The sequence below is a fragment of the Bubalus kerabau genome, chromosome 13, assembly GCF_029407905.1.
Source record: "Bubalus kerabau isolate K-KA32 ecotype Philippines breed swamp buffalo chromosome 13, PCC_UOA_SB_1v2, whole genome shotgun sequence".
In the NCBI taxonomy this organism is placed as follows: Eukaryota; Metazoa; Chordata; class Mammalia; order Artiodactyla; family Bovidae; genus Bubalus; species Bubalus kerabau.
The window spans coordinates 65,176,878-65,194,414 of NC_073636.1; the positions used below are offsets into that span (position 1 = coordinate 65,176,878).

At 40.6% G+C, this 17,537-nt stretch overlaps 1 protein-coding gene across 1 annotated transcript in view; it reads right to left on the reverse strand.

Moving 5' to 3' along the window:
• The window catches only part of LOC129625884 (ubiquinol-cytochrome-c reductase complex assembly factor 1), a 95,970-nt gene that overhangs the window by 38,343 nt on the left and 40,090 nt on the right, over positions 1–17,537 (reverse strand). Inside the window, exon 7 of the mRNA XM_055544861.1 lies at positions 4,226–4,334. Within this exon, the coding sequence (XP_055400836.1) occupies positions 4,226–4,334 (109 nt within the window). The remainder of the gene's footprint in view (positions 1–4,225; positions 4,335–17,537) is intronic.

Here is a 17,537-nt window from a genome sequence, read left to right on the forward strand (position 1 = left end):
ATCACAGAGGACCTTGCAAAGCAAAATGCTGGTTCTGAAAAGCAAAGTAGAATTTTACAAAGGAGTCCAGTTCAGCCCACAGCTCCTCTACCTCCTTCTAAGCCCTCTACACCATCCCCCATCAAGCGGCTCTGCTAGAGCGAGGAGCAGAAGAGTGTGGTCACAGGAGGTTCATCCTGATCCCAGAGGGCTGCTAGCAAGAAATCACCTGAGGCAACTATCCTCAGCAAATTTTCTTGTCCTCAGCAAGAAATGTTGCTGAGGCAACTGTCATGCCAGGGACCACTGATAGAGATAAATGTGCAACTAGTTAACTAAAGCCCATTCCCACCCCCTCCACCTTGTCTCCACAGTTTGGAAAGCTTAAACCTGCTCATTGTAAGCCACAAGGTGGAGATGTCTGGCAGGGCAGAACTGAGAGGAAGTCGTTTAGCCAGCCTAAGGTTACCATTAACACTTTGAGCCACTGCCTTGAGCTAATTTTTATGTTTGTTTTTTAAGTTTGGTTGAAATGTCACAAATGGAAAAATTAAGTAAAGCGCCCCTGGTTAGCCACAAGACTGGACACACCTGGCTGCAAACCCAGCAAAAGAAACTTACTTCATTAGTAGGAGAGGCAGAAAGTGAAATTTACATCTGAAATCTGCCTGCACCAGGAGAAAGCGCTGAGGCCAAAGGCCTGTCTGTTTTTACAGCTGTGTCAAGTCTTAGCTCTCTACTCTTACCAACACTCAGGAGTGAGGCAAGGGCCCAAGGAAAAATGGTCTCCAACCTCTTCAGCTGCAACTCAGCTCACAAAGGTTTTTAAGAACCAGTTAATGAAATAAAACAAGACCAGATGAGGTGATATAATGAACTTTATTTCCACAGCTAATTTATATGTTTAAATCCCAAATAATGTTTTTTTAAAAGTGAGACCTCTCTAAATTATTGATGTGATTTTTGTAACCTCAAATTTAACACTTGCTTTTTATATACCAGCTTCACTGATGATATATGAGGCTGCCTTATTTTTCACAATAGTTGGGCTCCTAAACAGCTGGTAAAAAGCAAATTTTTGGAAAGTGAAAATTTTCCCACCAAATGAGACTGGAACTCTAATTCAAAGGATTTCTTGACCCAGATTTCTAATGTGTCATTAATTCACATTCTCAATCTTCCTTACACCAGTCCACTCAAGTAATGTAATGGCTCTAAGAATTCTTTGGCAGAAGAAAAATCACCACTACATTGATCAGTCTTATAAATTCTACTTTTTATATGAGTTTTCTTAAAGATGCCAAATAACACAGAAATAGATTTGCAAATTACCACCTTCACATCATAGATTTTCAAAGCTTGGAAAAGAAACTTGGAAACCATGTAGCCACCCGCCCCCCCAAGTTTTTTTTTTTTTTAAACCAAGAAACTGAAGTAAGGGGAGGAGAAAAGATTTGCCAGCCAGGGTCAGAATCAGGCCAGACTGGCTGCTTCTGCCTACTACTTTTCTCCAGCCACATGCCATTCTTGTCCAGCCTAATCTTCCCATTTCTTTAGGCTGTACACACACCAAAGACTGAGGTCCCCTCTACACACACACAATCACACTCACAACTTAGAATTGGCTAACATATAATTGTCTTGCCTGTATAAAGGGTGTCTATTTATAGCATGACATTGGAAAGGGAGGAGCAAATCAGTTATAATGGAAATATAAGAATAGTAATTCCCCAACTCTTTCAAGTCTCCATTATTTTTAAATCGTCTTTTATACTCTTTGTAAGTAAACCAGAGCTTGGCATTTCTCTCATGAAGACAAATTTAACAGTCTACACTTGGGGAGCATTATGGATCGTCTAAAACCCTGCTATTCAAAGTGTGCTGCTCCTTCCCCATCTGCCCTTCCAGTGCTGCTGCCATCACCTTGAAGGTTTAGAAATGCAGAGAGACTCTCTGGCCTCACCCCCAACCTACTGAATCAGAACCTGTATTTTAACAGGATCCCCAGGTGAACTGCAGGTACACTAAAGTTTGAGAAATGCTGATCTAACACACTTCTAACACAGCATAATATCTAGAACAATTCAGACAGAAAAATGGTTGGATAAAATGGGGTGGGGGGGCAGGAAAGGCTAATTCCTGCAGGACTGCATTGATAGACAACTGAACCAGAGACTAACGAACCAAGTATGATCTATCTGACAAATAAGTTGGCTTTAAAACAACTTCAGAATAAATTTCAATTTATTCATTCATTCAAGGATCTATTCAACCACTTTTCACTGTGTGAACAAAAAACTGTGGACAAGATAGGTTTCCTGCCTTTATAAAGCATACAGTCAAGTAGAAGGGATATATAAAGTAACATGGGAGAAGGTTCAAAGTGCTGAAAACTGCGATGGAGATAAATATATGTGTGTGTGCATGCATGCTTAGTTGTTCAGTCAGGCCTGACTCTTGTGACTCCTCTGTCCATGGCACTTTTCAGGCATTGCAGGTGGATTCTTAGCCCTCTAAGCCATCAGGGAAGCCCCACTTATATATAGATCCAAAAAGAAATTCACTTGGGGGTGGAAGTGGGGTAGAGTAAAAGGTTCCTGTGGTCTAGGAATCAGCAACCTACGGTTCATAAGGCTATTCAAGCTGGGGACAGCTATGGCCCACATGATTCCAGTGGTTCAACTCCCAAAAGAGTTTAGACAACAGTGATAGGAAAACAGGCTAAGAGAACTACTGTGTAACTGCATGGCCGTCAGCAGAGACTTTGGCTGGCCACGGGGGTATCACTGGTTGTCATTAAAAGGGATGATTTGAGACCACCAGCACTACGGTATATCCACTGCGTACTGCCACAGAGTTGGCTGGTAAGTACCTGAAAGAATGTGGAACACTCAGCAGGATGAATAGCTTAAAGGCTGTTGATCCCACTCTGGGCAGCTAAACAGCAGTAAGGCATGACAGTGAGAAACATGAAGCAAAGAGTACATTACAAAGACAGGGGAATACTGACTCCCCTGGATGGATCATGATGATGATGATGACAGCAGCTGAAACTCTGAACTAGACTATCATCTTCTTAGAATGAGTGGAAATGCTGATGGTCTGTTTTCCCAGAGAAAGGCATGTAAGTATCAATGAAGCTATCTAAAGGTGAACCCATGTCTCCTGTGCTTTCTGTATACCCGGTTCCTTCGAAGACAAGAGAATCTGAAAATACCCTCAATCCAAATTCTCCAAAGGAAACCATCATTTCCACCATTTAGTTTCAAAGACTACAATTTTACACATAGGGTAAGCACATGATACCATTAGACAATAACATAGGAAGTGTGTGAAAATAATTTCAGTAGATAAAAGTGAAATAAGGGAGACCTCCCACTTAAATCCCATGCAGCACGCAAAGACCTCCAAGACACATTTAAAAAAAAAGAAAGTTGCAATTAAGTGCACAGAGAATGATACCATATATAATAAAATACATACACACAAAACCACAGAACTCTACTCTGTAATGAAAGAAATCAAGTCACCCCATTGCATGACCCTGTCTAATGGTTTGGCTTTAGATGCTCCCAAGCTGTGAGGCAATGATACGGGAAAAACCAAAGAATTACAATCTATTAAAACATGGTGTAGATACACAAAATATACAATATACACAAAGGAAGAGATTGGTATTTATATAATCTATTGTATTCTAATATTTTGATTCTGGCTTTCTATTGTCATCATATTCTATGTTATACATACACGATAGGTTCTCCCTTCTCAGGTTATTAAATATACTAATGGACCTTTTCAGTATATACCTTGCCAAAGTATTACAGGTTGTCAGCGATCAAGGAGCTTGTTTTTAAGTTCCTGAGGACACTGCAGGCCCCCAGTCAGGATCTTTCTATTCAAACTAATTGTGAACTGAACAATGAACTGGTATCAGGTACAGTATTCTAAAACTGGATTATTATTTGATTTCATCTATTCACCAAATCCATCCCTCCTATCACCATGATTTACTTTTTAATAATGCCATCTCTGAACACAGGATATCCTCACACTGACAAACCATGATAATGTGTGCAAACACAGAAAGTATCCGGAGCTTGTCAGAATCAACGGACGCAAAAGTGAGTTGAGTTGAATTACCACTTGACATCAGAACTTCAACTCAAATTCTAGAACTTCAACTCAAGTCAGGCAATCGCTCAATGGAGTTTTCCAAGACCAGAATCTGATAGCAGTCACTTACCCCCATGATTCTGCCACGCTGCTCAACATCCTCCCACATAAAATGAACTATGATACGACACATGTATTTCCCACTCCGGCCTTCTTGCTTCATTCGGACTAGACACATCCTGGGTGGGAAGAAGACATAAAGAGTCACTGGCTGTTGGCATTTTTCATGTCACATGTTTCCAATGAAGGTCAGTTCATCTGAGAAATTTTATCGAAGGGCACAGAATCAAAATAATTAGAAGTGATTTTATAAAAAAACCTTTTATTGAGTGAAAAAATGGATACTGAAAAGTACATGTATCTTAAGTATACAGCTTGATGAGTCTTTACATATATACCCATTTAAGTACCACTCATGAAGACACAGATTATTACAGCACCTTGGATGACTCCCTCATACATGAAAAGGACCACTTTTAGCTGTTTAAAGATAAGTCTTAATCCTTCATTTTACTGATGAAAACAGGAGTTCTAAATAAGGAAAGTGATTTTCCCAATACCACAGAGCAGTCTATAAAGGTGGGGATAGTATTTGCTGTCCAGTATGAAGGCCACTAGCCACACATGGCTATTGAGCACTTTAAACAGGCTAGTTCAAACTGAGATATGGTATAAGTTTAAGATCTCAATGATTTAGTTCAAGAATATAAATATCTCAAATTTTTTATATTGCTTACATGTTGAAATATTATCAGGTATACTGAGTTAAAGAAAACCCATTATTAAAATTAGTTTCATTTTTTTCTTTTCACTTTTTAAAATGGAGCTACTAGAAACTTTTAAATTGAGTGTGTGGCCTGTATTTTATTTCTGTTGGACAGTACCTGTTTAGAAGATAGATCACAGAAAGTATTATGATTTCATCTGTATAATTATCAAATTGTTTCCCCATTTGAATGTACGTTCCATTGATGGCAAACACAAAGTCTTGGTTGTTTTTTTTTTTAAATCACTGTATATCTAAGGCTTAAATATAGTATGCACACAATATATACTTGCTGAATAAATAAATGAATAAAACATCTCAGGGCCAAGTTTAGGGCTCTTTCCCCTATACGATATTGCCTCTAATCAGTCCAGAATGGTCTCTGCTTAATACCTTACATAAGAATAGAAGAAAGAAAGCGTCAGTCGTTCAGTCATGTCCAACTCTTTCTGACCCCATGGACTGTGGCCCACCAGGCTCCTCTGTCCATGGGATTCTCCAGGCAAGAATACTAAAGTGGGTTGCTATGCCCCTCTCCAATGGAACTTCCTGACCCAGGGATCGAACCTGGGTCTCTCACATTGCAGGCAGATTCTTTACTGTCTGAGACACCAGGGAAGCCCCAAGAATGTAAGAATTATGTTTTATTAATTAATAAATGTAATATTATATTTATCATATATAAGAATATAAGCAGGGTCACTAATTTTCCAAGCTAGTTCCTAATCTCACTCTTATGACCATACATAGTTCTATTATCTCTTGTTAAACAGTTACTAAGCAGCTACAATAAGACTACTCACTCAAAAGACAATTTCTATTACAATTATGGAGTACTTGATCTAAACTGACAATCCTATCTCCATACATAATTAATGCCCATTTTAACCTACTAGCAATAGTATGGTCCAATGGAATGATTCCATCCTGGCCTGCCTCAACATCTCCATGAATGACTAAGATGGAGTAGAGAAAACAAACTTATCAAATTTGTAGATTGCAAGAAGTGGGGCAGGAAGACAAATATGTCAGATGACCTAACCATGAACTAAAAATACTTAACAGACTCTTTCAATGGGTTGACTCTAATAGGGATAAATCTAAGATCCTGCACTTGGGCCTAAAAGAACAGCTGTAGAGGTACAGGATAAGTGTGCCACTCCTGTCTGGGTATGAGAAAGCCTCACAGGCTTATGATGACAGTATATATTCAAGGGAAGTCAAGAGGATAAGGCTGCCTGCCGCAATTAATGTGATTTTTAGATACAGTAATGCAAATATAATATCTTCATGTACAAAGTGAGATTTTTGTTCTGTTCAGCAGAGGTCAGACTCCACTTTTAGAATATGTCTACAGTTTTGAACATTATATTTTAAGAGACAAAAGGAAGCAAAGAAAGATCAGAAGATATTTCACCTGGAGAAAAATAGGACAGTTGCCTTAAATATTACAGAAAACTGATTAGACTGTCCAAAAGGTAGAATCAGAACCCATGGATGGGTCACAGAGGGAGAAAGAATTACTCAACATTGAATGCTGGAAGTAAAAACTTTCTAACAGGAGAGTTTCTGAAGATTCAAATAACAGAATGGATGACCTCAAAAAGCAGAGAATTCACAACTTGGCTATCTATCTGACAGAAGGCTGACTACATGATCTTTAAAGTCCCTTGTGATCTTGGGATTTGCTGATGCTGTGATTCTAAATTTATAACCTCAGAACCCTGTTAAGTGCCTAAAAAATAACATTTTGTGACAATAGAAACAGGTCACGGAAAAAGATGTGGCCACTTTATATGATATAGAGTATATTCCAAGGCAGAAACAAACCAGGGAAAGTTCAATAGTCCTTTTTTCATAAGATTTTTCTTAAAGTTAACCAAATCTCTCATGTCAGCCTCTCCACCTGAAAAGACACTGTGCATTTTGATGCTTAAGTGTTGTCAGAGCCCAATTCATCAACAGCAATAGTGAGGTAATGGAATTCATTTATATGAAAATTCTGTAGTTTGTTAATACACCTGCCCTCTGAGGTTTAAAAGGCACAGATTTTCTCAGATCATAAACTTACTAACTATATCAACACAGAGTGAAGTGTTTTTTGTTCCCGAGCAGTTTGTTCTATAGCCTTTACAGATAACAAGTCAAATGGTTATCTGGGTTGAAAAAGTAAAGCAAATTAAAGACACTTTCAAGATGCTGGCTGACATTTCATTCACTCAGTGAACATATGAGTTTCTACTCATTGAGTCTAGAAACTCATTTAGAAACTGAGTTTCTACTATGTGGAGATTAAAGTGATGGTTAACAAGAGCCCAGCTTCCAAGGACCAAGAGTTCTAAGAGAGAACTTAATAAGTGTTCCAAAAGGAACACAAAGTGCCATGGGCTGTGAGAGGATTACTTTTGGCTGAGCGGGGTCAGAGAAAACTTCATGGAAAATGAAACACTGCATATTCATTGCAGCACTGTTTACCATCACCAAGACATGGAAGCAACCTAAATGTCCATTGACAAAGGAATGGTTAAAGAAGATGTGGTACATATATATAAAATGGAATATTACTCAATCATTAAAAAGTGAAATAATGCCATTTTCAGCAACATGGATGGACCTAGAGACTGTCATACTAACTGAAGTCAGTTAGACAGAGGAAGAGAAACATTGTATGGCATTCCTTATATAAGGAATCTAAAAAAATGATACAAATGAACTTATAAAACAGAGACTCACAGACTTAGAGAAGGAACTTATGGTTGCTGGGGGGGAGAGATGGAGAGAAGGGATAGTTAGGGAGTATGGGATGGACATGTACACGCTGCTATATTTAAAATGGATAACCAACAAGGACCTACTGTATAGCACATGGAACTCTGCTCAATGTTATGTGGCAGCCTGAATGGGAGGGGAGGCTGGGGGAGAATGGATACATGTATGGATATATGAATGGATATACCTATGGCTGAGTCCCTTTGCTGTTCACCTGAAACTATCACAACATTGTTAATCAGCTATATCCCAATACAAAATAAAAAGTTAAAAAAAAAAAAGAAAATGAAACTCTGCACCTGGGGCTTGTAAAGGTGAACTGAAGTTGGACAGGTAAAAGATTAATAAGATCATTTCCAGCAGGTGGAACATTATGAGCAAAAACAGGGCCATGGAAAGCTCAGCACTTGTAAGGAAACAATACCTAAATTTTGTGGAAAGACAAGTATAGGAAACAGAAAAATATGCCAGAAAGGTCATGAAGGGCTTTGAAATGACAGGCTAAACAGTCTGGGCTTTACCAAGTAGACAAAGGAGAGCCACTGAGTGTTTTTCAGGAAGAAGGGGCATAGTTAAGATTAGCACCTTGGCTTTAAGAACAGATGAGTCTCTCAGAAGTTAACCCCTTCTTTCTTCCCAGTTGGAAACCCTTCCTTTCCAAGCCTGGAAAATGACAAGAATGTTTACTTCAGGAGAACTATGGTATTCACAACTGTCTGATGTAGAAATTTCAGCCAAGTGTATACCTGCCTTTTGAGAGAAATGGAACAGCAAAGTTTGCTGCAACCTCCACCTAATTTTGCTGATAACTAAGAGTTTCAAAAAATATAGATTCAAGCATGATAAATGGAAGAAGGGCAAATTCTAATTACTCCTGAAACACTGAACCTAATTAGTTCAGTAGACAATTGATGACAATTTGAAAACACTATCAAATATAAATTTCTACAGTAAATTTCAGCACACATAGTTACAAAAATAAAACAAGCAGTCTTCTCATCAACAGGAAGTGTGCTGAAGATAACCACGAGTTCCACTGGGAAAAGAAGATGCTAATCCACAGGGCTGTCCATTCATCCACCATCACCAAATTCAGCTAACTAAAGGTTCAACTTATTTTTGCCCTGAATTTGTGAATCAAATTCTCTAGATAGTTAAGGACAGAAAAGTTGTCTTGTTATGAAGAACTTTTGCGTTTGTCCTCTTCAAGGAAAAAGCACAGTTGAAGGCTGGGGCCCACAACTTAGACAAGTCAGCTGCCTGGAATGTCCAGACCAAGATGAAGGTCAATTCTTAGGACACTTAACCTTGAAGCTTACACATTCAATCTACTCCTTTCTTTGTTTAGTAACTGTTTTGAATAGATAATACATGCACATGTTAAAAACAAACAAACATAAGTTCTGTCCCAACCTACATCTCCTAACCACCAAGTTCCTTCTTATGAAACCTTCCAGCTGTAATCTATACACACACAAGCTTATGTGCATATGTACTCTTTTTACAGAAATAGTAGCTTCCCCCTTTTCTCTCCATTTTCCATAGTGATAGCATTCTCTACAAACTTTTCTTATACTGAAAAAATAATCTGTTACAGAAGGATAGAGGTGAAGATATTTCAACTCCAACTCTATGTTTCATCCATAGACACTACAGTTATCCCAATGAAACTCATTAGGATAATAGTGCTGTGGTCATTTACTCAGCAATTGTCAGGCTAACATCTGATCTAGGCTGAATTCAGTTTATCTGGCAACTTTTTCCTATTCTAATATGACTAAGAAATAGGAAGAAAGCAAAAAAAAAAAAATCCTTTAACGGCAAAAATGGACAAATGCTATATAATTAACAGCTAACACAAGCATATGCCATGCACTGTGCTAAGTGATTCAGATACATTATTTCATTTAATCCTTGTAACAACCGTAATAAGAGACTGGTATTCTTCTGTCCCCACTTAATAGCTGAGGAAACTGAGTCTTAGAGAAAAGTAACTTGCCCAGAGTTACAAAACTAATTAAGTGTCAAAACTAAGATCTGAACCCTGATTATCTAATCCCAGAGTTACACTGTTTTTCTGCCTCTTTAATGATTAGAACAAACCTTCCAGAATCCATTTCCTCTGTTTTTCATTTAATCCTCACAAGGGCAATAATTTAAGTTTCAAAACTAGCATCATATTAGAAATAAAACACCAGAAGGGGAAAGACTGGCTAACCCGAGGCAAACATACCTACAACAGCAAACAGGAACTCCTGGCAGCCTAAAAGAACCTAAAAATGTATTTAGAACAAACACAACAGCAGTTCAACAAGGAAGGTATAGCTACCCAGTGCAAGTTAAGAGAGCCTAGCAAAATACAGTTACAGAACCTCCTGAATGATTAAAGAGGTTAAAGTATGTTGGAAGGTAAGAAGAAAATAAGTAAAATAAGTTCAAAATGGTATTCAAAATGGTAAACAAGAACAAAAAGAGATGTGATGGTCACAGTACCCACTACCAAACAAAGCCAACACATGTCATAGGCTCCGTCTGTACAACAGTAATGTTCAAGTCATTAAGTCAACTATTCCACAATTGAGAACAGTAGGTTTAAATAAAAGATCAGGACAGCTTTACTTCCATTTATATCATGGATGCATTTCTCATAATAAAGCTTAAATGTTGAGAGGTCAAATTACATTTTGCTACTGATTAAACATCATAATTTCAGAGCCGTTCTGGAGGAGGAGGGGGAGGGGAGACTTCAATGCTTAAACATAGTAAAAACTGCCCTTAAGAATGCAATAGACACTTTAAAAAATGACAGTATTTTGTTCAAACCTAAAACTGCCCTAAAAAATAGTCTTTTAAAAAAATTCTTTAAAAAAAAATTCTTTTTAAAAAGAAACAATCTCGTAATCTTTATATTCCTGTGTTAAATAATTTAATCATTCATTCAACAAGTATTTACAAAGTACCTAACTCTGAGTAAAGACTTAATCTATGTATAAACTACTCTCTGTTTAGGAGCAATTCCAGTTGCCCCTCCCAAGTTTGATGATGTTCTTAAACCCACAATTTATTATTGAGGTTTTAAGCTTCACAGTACTATCCTTGTCTCTCAGTGATTCCAGTGCCTCATAAATAATACTGATCTCTTTTACATATAAGGAAAGCAAATAACCCAGCTAGCAAAGTAAAGGAAAAAAAAGAGTGTTCAAGCCCTAGTCTGATGGTTCTCTAATATCTCTAAAAGATAGGTTGTTGTTGTTTGTTCACTAAGTCAAAAAGATGGGGAGGTGGGGTGGACCTCACTCACTAGTGAGTCTCAAAATATAAAGAGCTAAGACATAAATTGTGCCTTATGGCAAATAGTAATGATGATTATTACCATTTATTAAGTCCTCTGAGACTTGTAAGATACCTTTGCATTCACTGTCTTACAATGTACCTAGTATAACTGGCCATCTACCTAGTATAACCGTCCCCATCTCACAGGAAAGAAAACTGACACTCTGAGGAGGTGAAACTTAAGGGTGCTCAGTGGAGGAGAGGGGAGCTGGAGTGAGGCCTGAGCTCTCTGTCGCTCCCTCCAGCCACAGTGCCTCCCAGGGCAGCGTCAGGGCTGACTGCTCCCCCAGCCTGTGACAGCACAGCTCCAAGGGCCCCTTCCTGCTAGATGAGACCCAGAGGAAGACAACAGCACTGCCTGGAGAGTGCAAAGGAAGGAGGGTTTCCTTGCCACTCTTTCCTCCTCTCTGCCTAATCTGGGAGGGAAGAATTCTTGTTATTCCTGACGCTGACCTCCTGCCATGTCCTGGCGGCTCCGGCATCCTGTCTTGCTTGCTCTCTTTGGGCCTCCTGACAATGCCAGTTGTGTTTTGGCCTTGTTTCTCCCTTATGGTAGTTTATAAGCTGCTCAAAGAGGATCTGATTTTGAATTCAATGAAGATTAGTGGGCACTTGGGCGGGTTTGTCACTCTGGCTGCTAGGAAGGAATCCCAAAGGGACTTTCACGTAGCCTGTCTCCCCGACTCCGCCATCAGTCGAGGCCAAGAAAACAGGGCTTACGTGGCCACACTCAAGCCTCCGCAGTGTGCTAATGAATGAGTTTATTTATTAGTGAGCTGGCACACTGACCCCTTCCTGGGGCTGTATGCATGGCTATCTCCACCTGGTTTCCTAAACTCCCTCCCCACCAAGCCTATCCTTTATGTGGGGAGCATGGGGGCCAGACGACAGTCTGTGGGCAGACAGACAAGTGGGGCGAGGCATTTCCTGAAGCCATCTCACCTGACAGAGAACCTCCTCCAAGAGCTACACCTGGCCTGCGGCCTGCCTGTCAGATCCACTGTAAAGAACAAGCTCCTGGGTAGCAGGTACCAATGTGCGGAGGTTATGCAATGTTGGTAAAATGATGCTGCCTAGGCCTTTCCTTTGGACAAAAAGCTACATGTGTGGGTGTTTGAACAGAGCGACTCTGGCTGGGGGAGGCAGAGAGAGGATGTGCACATGGCCAGGGCTCACCATATATAGCAGGTCTGGAGCTGCTGGAATCCAGCATGAGCTCGAAAGCCCTACAGCTACATCAAAACTGCTGTGGTGGTTTTAAGGAACCCTCTTGCAAAGGCCGGGAGTGCCTGCCAGGGCAGTTCTCTGGCTGGACCGAGACGAACTAGTTTGTTTTCCAACCCATTCCACCTCCACACTTTACTTCTTTCTCTTCTTTCCCAGAGGCTTCTTCCCTTAGGCTTATAAAAATTTTCCAGTATTCCCCCATCTTAAAATAAAAAACAAATAACAAAATGCTTCCCCTCTTCATCCTGCTTTCTCCCTCTAGTGACGATCCTCTCATTCCTTTCTCACTCGGAACATCTTACAATTAATTCTTCCTCTCCTAATAATTTCTCAAGACTCCATGTCCTTCAGGTCTAGACCCCAGAAGGCTCCTTGACTATCCCAGGCTGCCCCACTGCCCCAAGCTCCCATAAGATCGGTGTGTCTATCAACAAACAGATCCTATCAAACACAGCGCCTGGCACCCTATACGATTCCCAGGTTTACTTGTTGCCGCTCCCAGGACACACATAGTGAGTGCTAAAAAACACAGTTTCAGAGAGTTTGTGGTCAGTGCTGTGCAGCTCAAATTCAGGACAAGAGACTCCCATCCCATGACTACCAAAAGGGGACACGCAGACAGGAAGCATAGTGTTGCACAAAGAGCAATTCACACAGTCAGTTTTGGATTTGAGTATCAAATCTTCCATTACTGATAAAGAAGCCTGTGACAAATCCTTTAAAACGGCCAGAATCATCTCCCCATTTGTAAAAAGAGGAAGCTGGACTAGATCTGTGGTTTTTAAACTGTGCTCTGAGTTTCTATGGAACTACATAAGAGTCCCCTACCACTGGGCATGAGGCGAACACCTGAAGTGAGCAGACCGGTCCTTTTATCTATTCATACACTGTGGATGAGCATAAAACCTCATCTGTGAAAAGGGCTCTCCTGGTAAGATGACTGAAAACAATGAGGCCCTTCTGCCTGCAATGGCTTTTCATTCACTCTGACTTGCTAACTTCCACTCCTCATTCAGGTGTCAGTTTAAATGCCATCTCTTCAACAAAGCCCTCCCTGAGTGACCCACCCACCTCCAACTAAATTCTGGACCCCGCTTCTTCCACAGAGCCCTGTCGCCGACTCCCACAGCATCCATCCCAATTCTATTTTATTAATGATTTGTTTAACATGTCTCTCCTGCACCCTCAGCCCCATGAGGGCAGGGAACAAATCTGCTGCATATAGTAGGTTCAATTAGAAAATAAATGCTGTAATTTTACGGATTTATGTTTAAGAACAAGCAGGTACTGGGACTTCCCTAGTGGTCCAATGGTTAAGACTCTGCGCTTCCAATGCAGGGAGTATAATAGGTACAAGCCTTGGCTAAGGAACTATCACACATGTCATGCAGCCAAAAATATAAATAAAATTAAAATAAATAATAAAAGAATAGTTTTTAAAAAAACTTATCTGATACAAGCAAATACTTATATCAGTTATTAATAGTATTAGTCAAGTCACTCAGTCGTGTCCAACTCTGCAACCCTGTAATTCTCTAGGCCAGAATACTGCAGTGGGTAGCCTTTCCCTTCTCCAGGGGATCTTCCCAACCCAGGGATCAAACCCAGGTTTCCTGCACTGCAGGCAGATTCTTTACCCGCTGAGCCACAAAAGAAGCCAAAGAATACTGGAGTGGGTAGCCTATCCCTTCTCCAGTGGATTTTCCGAACCCAGGAATTGAACCCAGGTCTCCTGCACTGAAGGTGGATTCTTTACCAACTGAGCTATTGGGGAAACCCCTATAAATAGTATTAATTAATATTAAATATTACTAGTACTAATTAGTAATAATTATTTAATTAGCTACTTTGATAGTTTCAGTTACCACTGAGGAAAGGAACTTAACACTCTGAGTTAGTCAGATCCATATTTGAATTTCCTCTCTGCTGCTGCTGCTGCTAAGTCGCTGCAGTCGTGTCCGACTCTGTGCGACCCCATAGACGGCAGCCCACCAGGCTCCCCCGTCCCTGGGATTCTCCAGGCAAGAACACTGGAGTGGGTTGCCATTTCCTTCTCCAATGCATGAAAGGGAAAAGTGAAAGTGAAGTCGCTCAGCCGTGTCTGACTCCCAGCGACCCCATGGACTGCAGCCCACCAGGCTCCTCCATCCATGGGATTCTCCAGACAAGAGTACTGGAGTGGGCTGCCATTGCCTTCTCTGAATTTCCTCTCTACCATGTACTAATTAGTTCTATGAGCAAGCTCTCTGACTTTTCTGTCTCTGAGCCCTCATATGTAATAGGAATAAAGTAGTTATAAAAATGTGTGAGATAATGTATGTAAATCAATTTTAAAATAATACTGTAAAGGACCTAATAGTTACTATATCTATGATATACCTGACTTTGATAATTTTAAAAAATACAATCTGTATTTTCCTCTCCACCCCACCTCCATCCTAGACATATTCTAATTTTATTTGTTCCACTTCTTTTTTTTTTTGGCTTGCAGGATCTTCGTTCCCTGACCAGGGATTGAACTGGGGCCCCCTGCAGTGGAAGGTTGGAGTCCTAACCATTGAACCATCAGAGAATTCCCCATTCCCTTTTCTAAAAGAAACTTCTGTATCTATGGAGTACTAGTACTAGTAGTACATGACAGATGTTAAAATCAGGGTCTCTACAAATCTATTAATACTTTGAACACTAAGATGAATTCCATCTATATACATCTCACCACCCAGGGAAACTGAAGTAGGAGCAGAGCTTTGTCTCTCTCATATGACCAACAGGCAGTGGCCAGGACCCTTCCAATTGCCATAGGAGCCAAGAGAGATTTCGGGCCATAGATTATTTAATCAACATTTATCAATGTGAACTCAAGTAAGATATGGGACTGAGGGAAAAAAGTATCTCATTTTTCCAGAAGAATAATAAAAATAATTATTGCTCTCAATAAATTCACCATCCACGAAGAACATAGATAATACATGATAAAATTTAAAAATGTCATGTGATAAGTGCTATAATAGAGGTGTCCAAAAGACTAAGGGAACTCAGAAGAGGAACTAACTCTGCCTTTGAAAGGAAGGGAAGGCTTCAAAGAAGAGATGATATCTGAGTTGGCTATTGAATGAAAAACAGGAGTTTGTCAGGTGGAGAGGAAGAAGGGCTTTCTAGGCAGAGGTTTGTGCAGAAGACTTGATATTTCTATCATACATAAACATTTCTATTTATTTTTTCTTGCAGGGGAAGGAGTGTGGTGGTAGTGGTACCTAGAATGGCACCAGGTTGAGTGTGGTTAAAGGTAGCATATTTGGTGGAATATGAATGCCATGCTAGGAAACACACTATCCTGAGAACAACAGAAAATACTAAAGAGGGTGTGTGTGTGTGTGTGTGTGTGTGTGTGTGTGTATGAGAATTCAATCTGTGTTGAGAAGATCTATGGCACAGGAAGAGGGAAGTTGAAGTCCAAATACCTGTTGCTTGTAATTCAGTAAAATCAATTAGTGGATGATATCTTACATTTCTGTTTTAAATGAATTCAAATGAAATAGAAAATATCAGAGATTATTTCATGCTGTAAGGATAAGTTCTATAAAATTTTTGCATCATATATCTGCTTGTTCTGGACTACAAGGTAAAATACATTTGTTACTATGGGTCATGGTCAAAAGAGGTTGAGATGAGTGACTGGTGCCTGACCAGATAAAGGGAATGAGGGAAAAGCTGGCCTTCCAGGTTTCTGGTGTGGGTACCTGAATGGATCTCAACACCACTGCCCTAGACAGGGAACAGAGGAGGAAGCCTGTTTTTATCAGGTCCATGTGGAGATGCTAGAAAGCCCCCACAGCAACCTCTATAAGCATTTTTTCAGCAGCTGTAGTGAATACTAACCTTGTTCAGCAAAGACAAAGGACACATAGTCACCACAACTGCATGTTCACAAGAAAACACAACTGATAAGGGCCGTCTGGGAACTGAAGGGTTTCCAGCCCTAAATCCCAATACACACAAAAATTGGGGACCTAGAGAAAGCAGCGGAGAAGGCAATGGCACCCCACTCCAGTACTCTTGCTTGGCAAATCCCATGGACAGAGGAGCCTGGTAGGCTGCAGTCCATGGGGTTGCTAGGAGTCGGACACAACTGAGAAACTTCACTTTCGCTTTTCACTTTCATGCATTGGAGAAGGAAATGGCAACCCACTCCAGAATTCTTGCCTGGAGGATCCCAGAGAAGGCGGAGCCTGGTGGGCTGCCGTCTATGGGGTTGCACAGAGTCGGACACGACTGAAGCGACTTAGCATAGCATAGCATAGCATAGCATAGAGAAAGCAGAATGGATAAGGGGGACATCAACACCTCCTCTGGGGAACTAACAGGCTATGAGAAATCCTGTCCCTATTCTGAGAGCCAACAGGGCATCATCACCCTGGGGAACTTAAGCGCGAGTATTCTTGTGTTTGGGGTGGGGGGGAGCTTTTTCGGAAGTCGGGAATTCTTTCTGTTTTTATGACTGCTTTCTAAGCCTCCCCACTTCTTTCTCCCTCATAGTACCACTCATAGGAGGCATTTGAATCCCACCCATTCGCGGCAAGTCCACTGAGCCTGGTAACGTTGGACTTGGTGAGCCCTTAGTTAATCTCCTAGAGTTTCAAGCTAAGAGAACAGGACTAGAAGAACACAGCTTTCCCCCAGTCCTGGGGTGAATCCCTGACCTCCTCTAAGAACCCTAACCCCTAGAAGAGAGTTTCCCTAACTCTTCTTGGAGGATCATAGCACACTGGATCCTAAACTACTTTTCTGCTGACCCTTTTCCACCACATTCCTAGATGCTACAGACAACGTGGCTGCCCTCAAATACTCCACGTTCTTGTACATGTTCTATGTCTTGCCCCTAATACTCCCACAACTTCGAGTGCCTTCCTTTCTCTGACAGAAATGCTACTCACACTTCATGGTACATCTCATATGTCACCTCTACCACACAGCAACTCTTTATCCAGTACTCCCCCCATCCAACAAAGTTGGACTCAGTCACACCTTCGTGTCCTTTCGCAGTACCTGTGTGTGCCTTGGGCACAGCACTTCTTTCACTGTCATCCATTACAGGCAATTGTACTGGGTCTGCTTTCCACTCAACTAAGTTTCTTAAAGGTACACACCATGTCACATCCTTCTCTCCAGTGCCTGCCAGTCCTTAACACAGAGTCTGCTGATTCAAACTGAAAAGCTACTGATTCATCTCACCAATGCTGCAGACCATGAGAACCAAGGACGAAGGATGGAAGAGAGACCAAGTGTA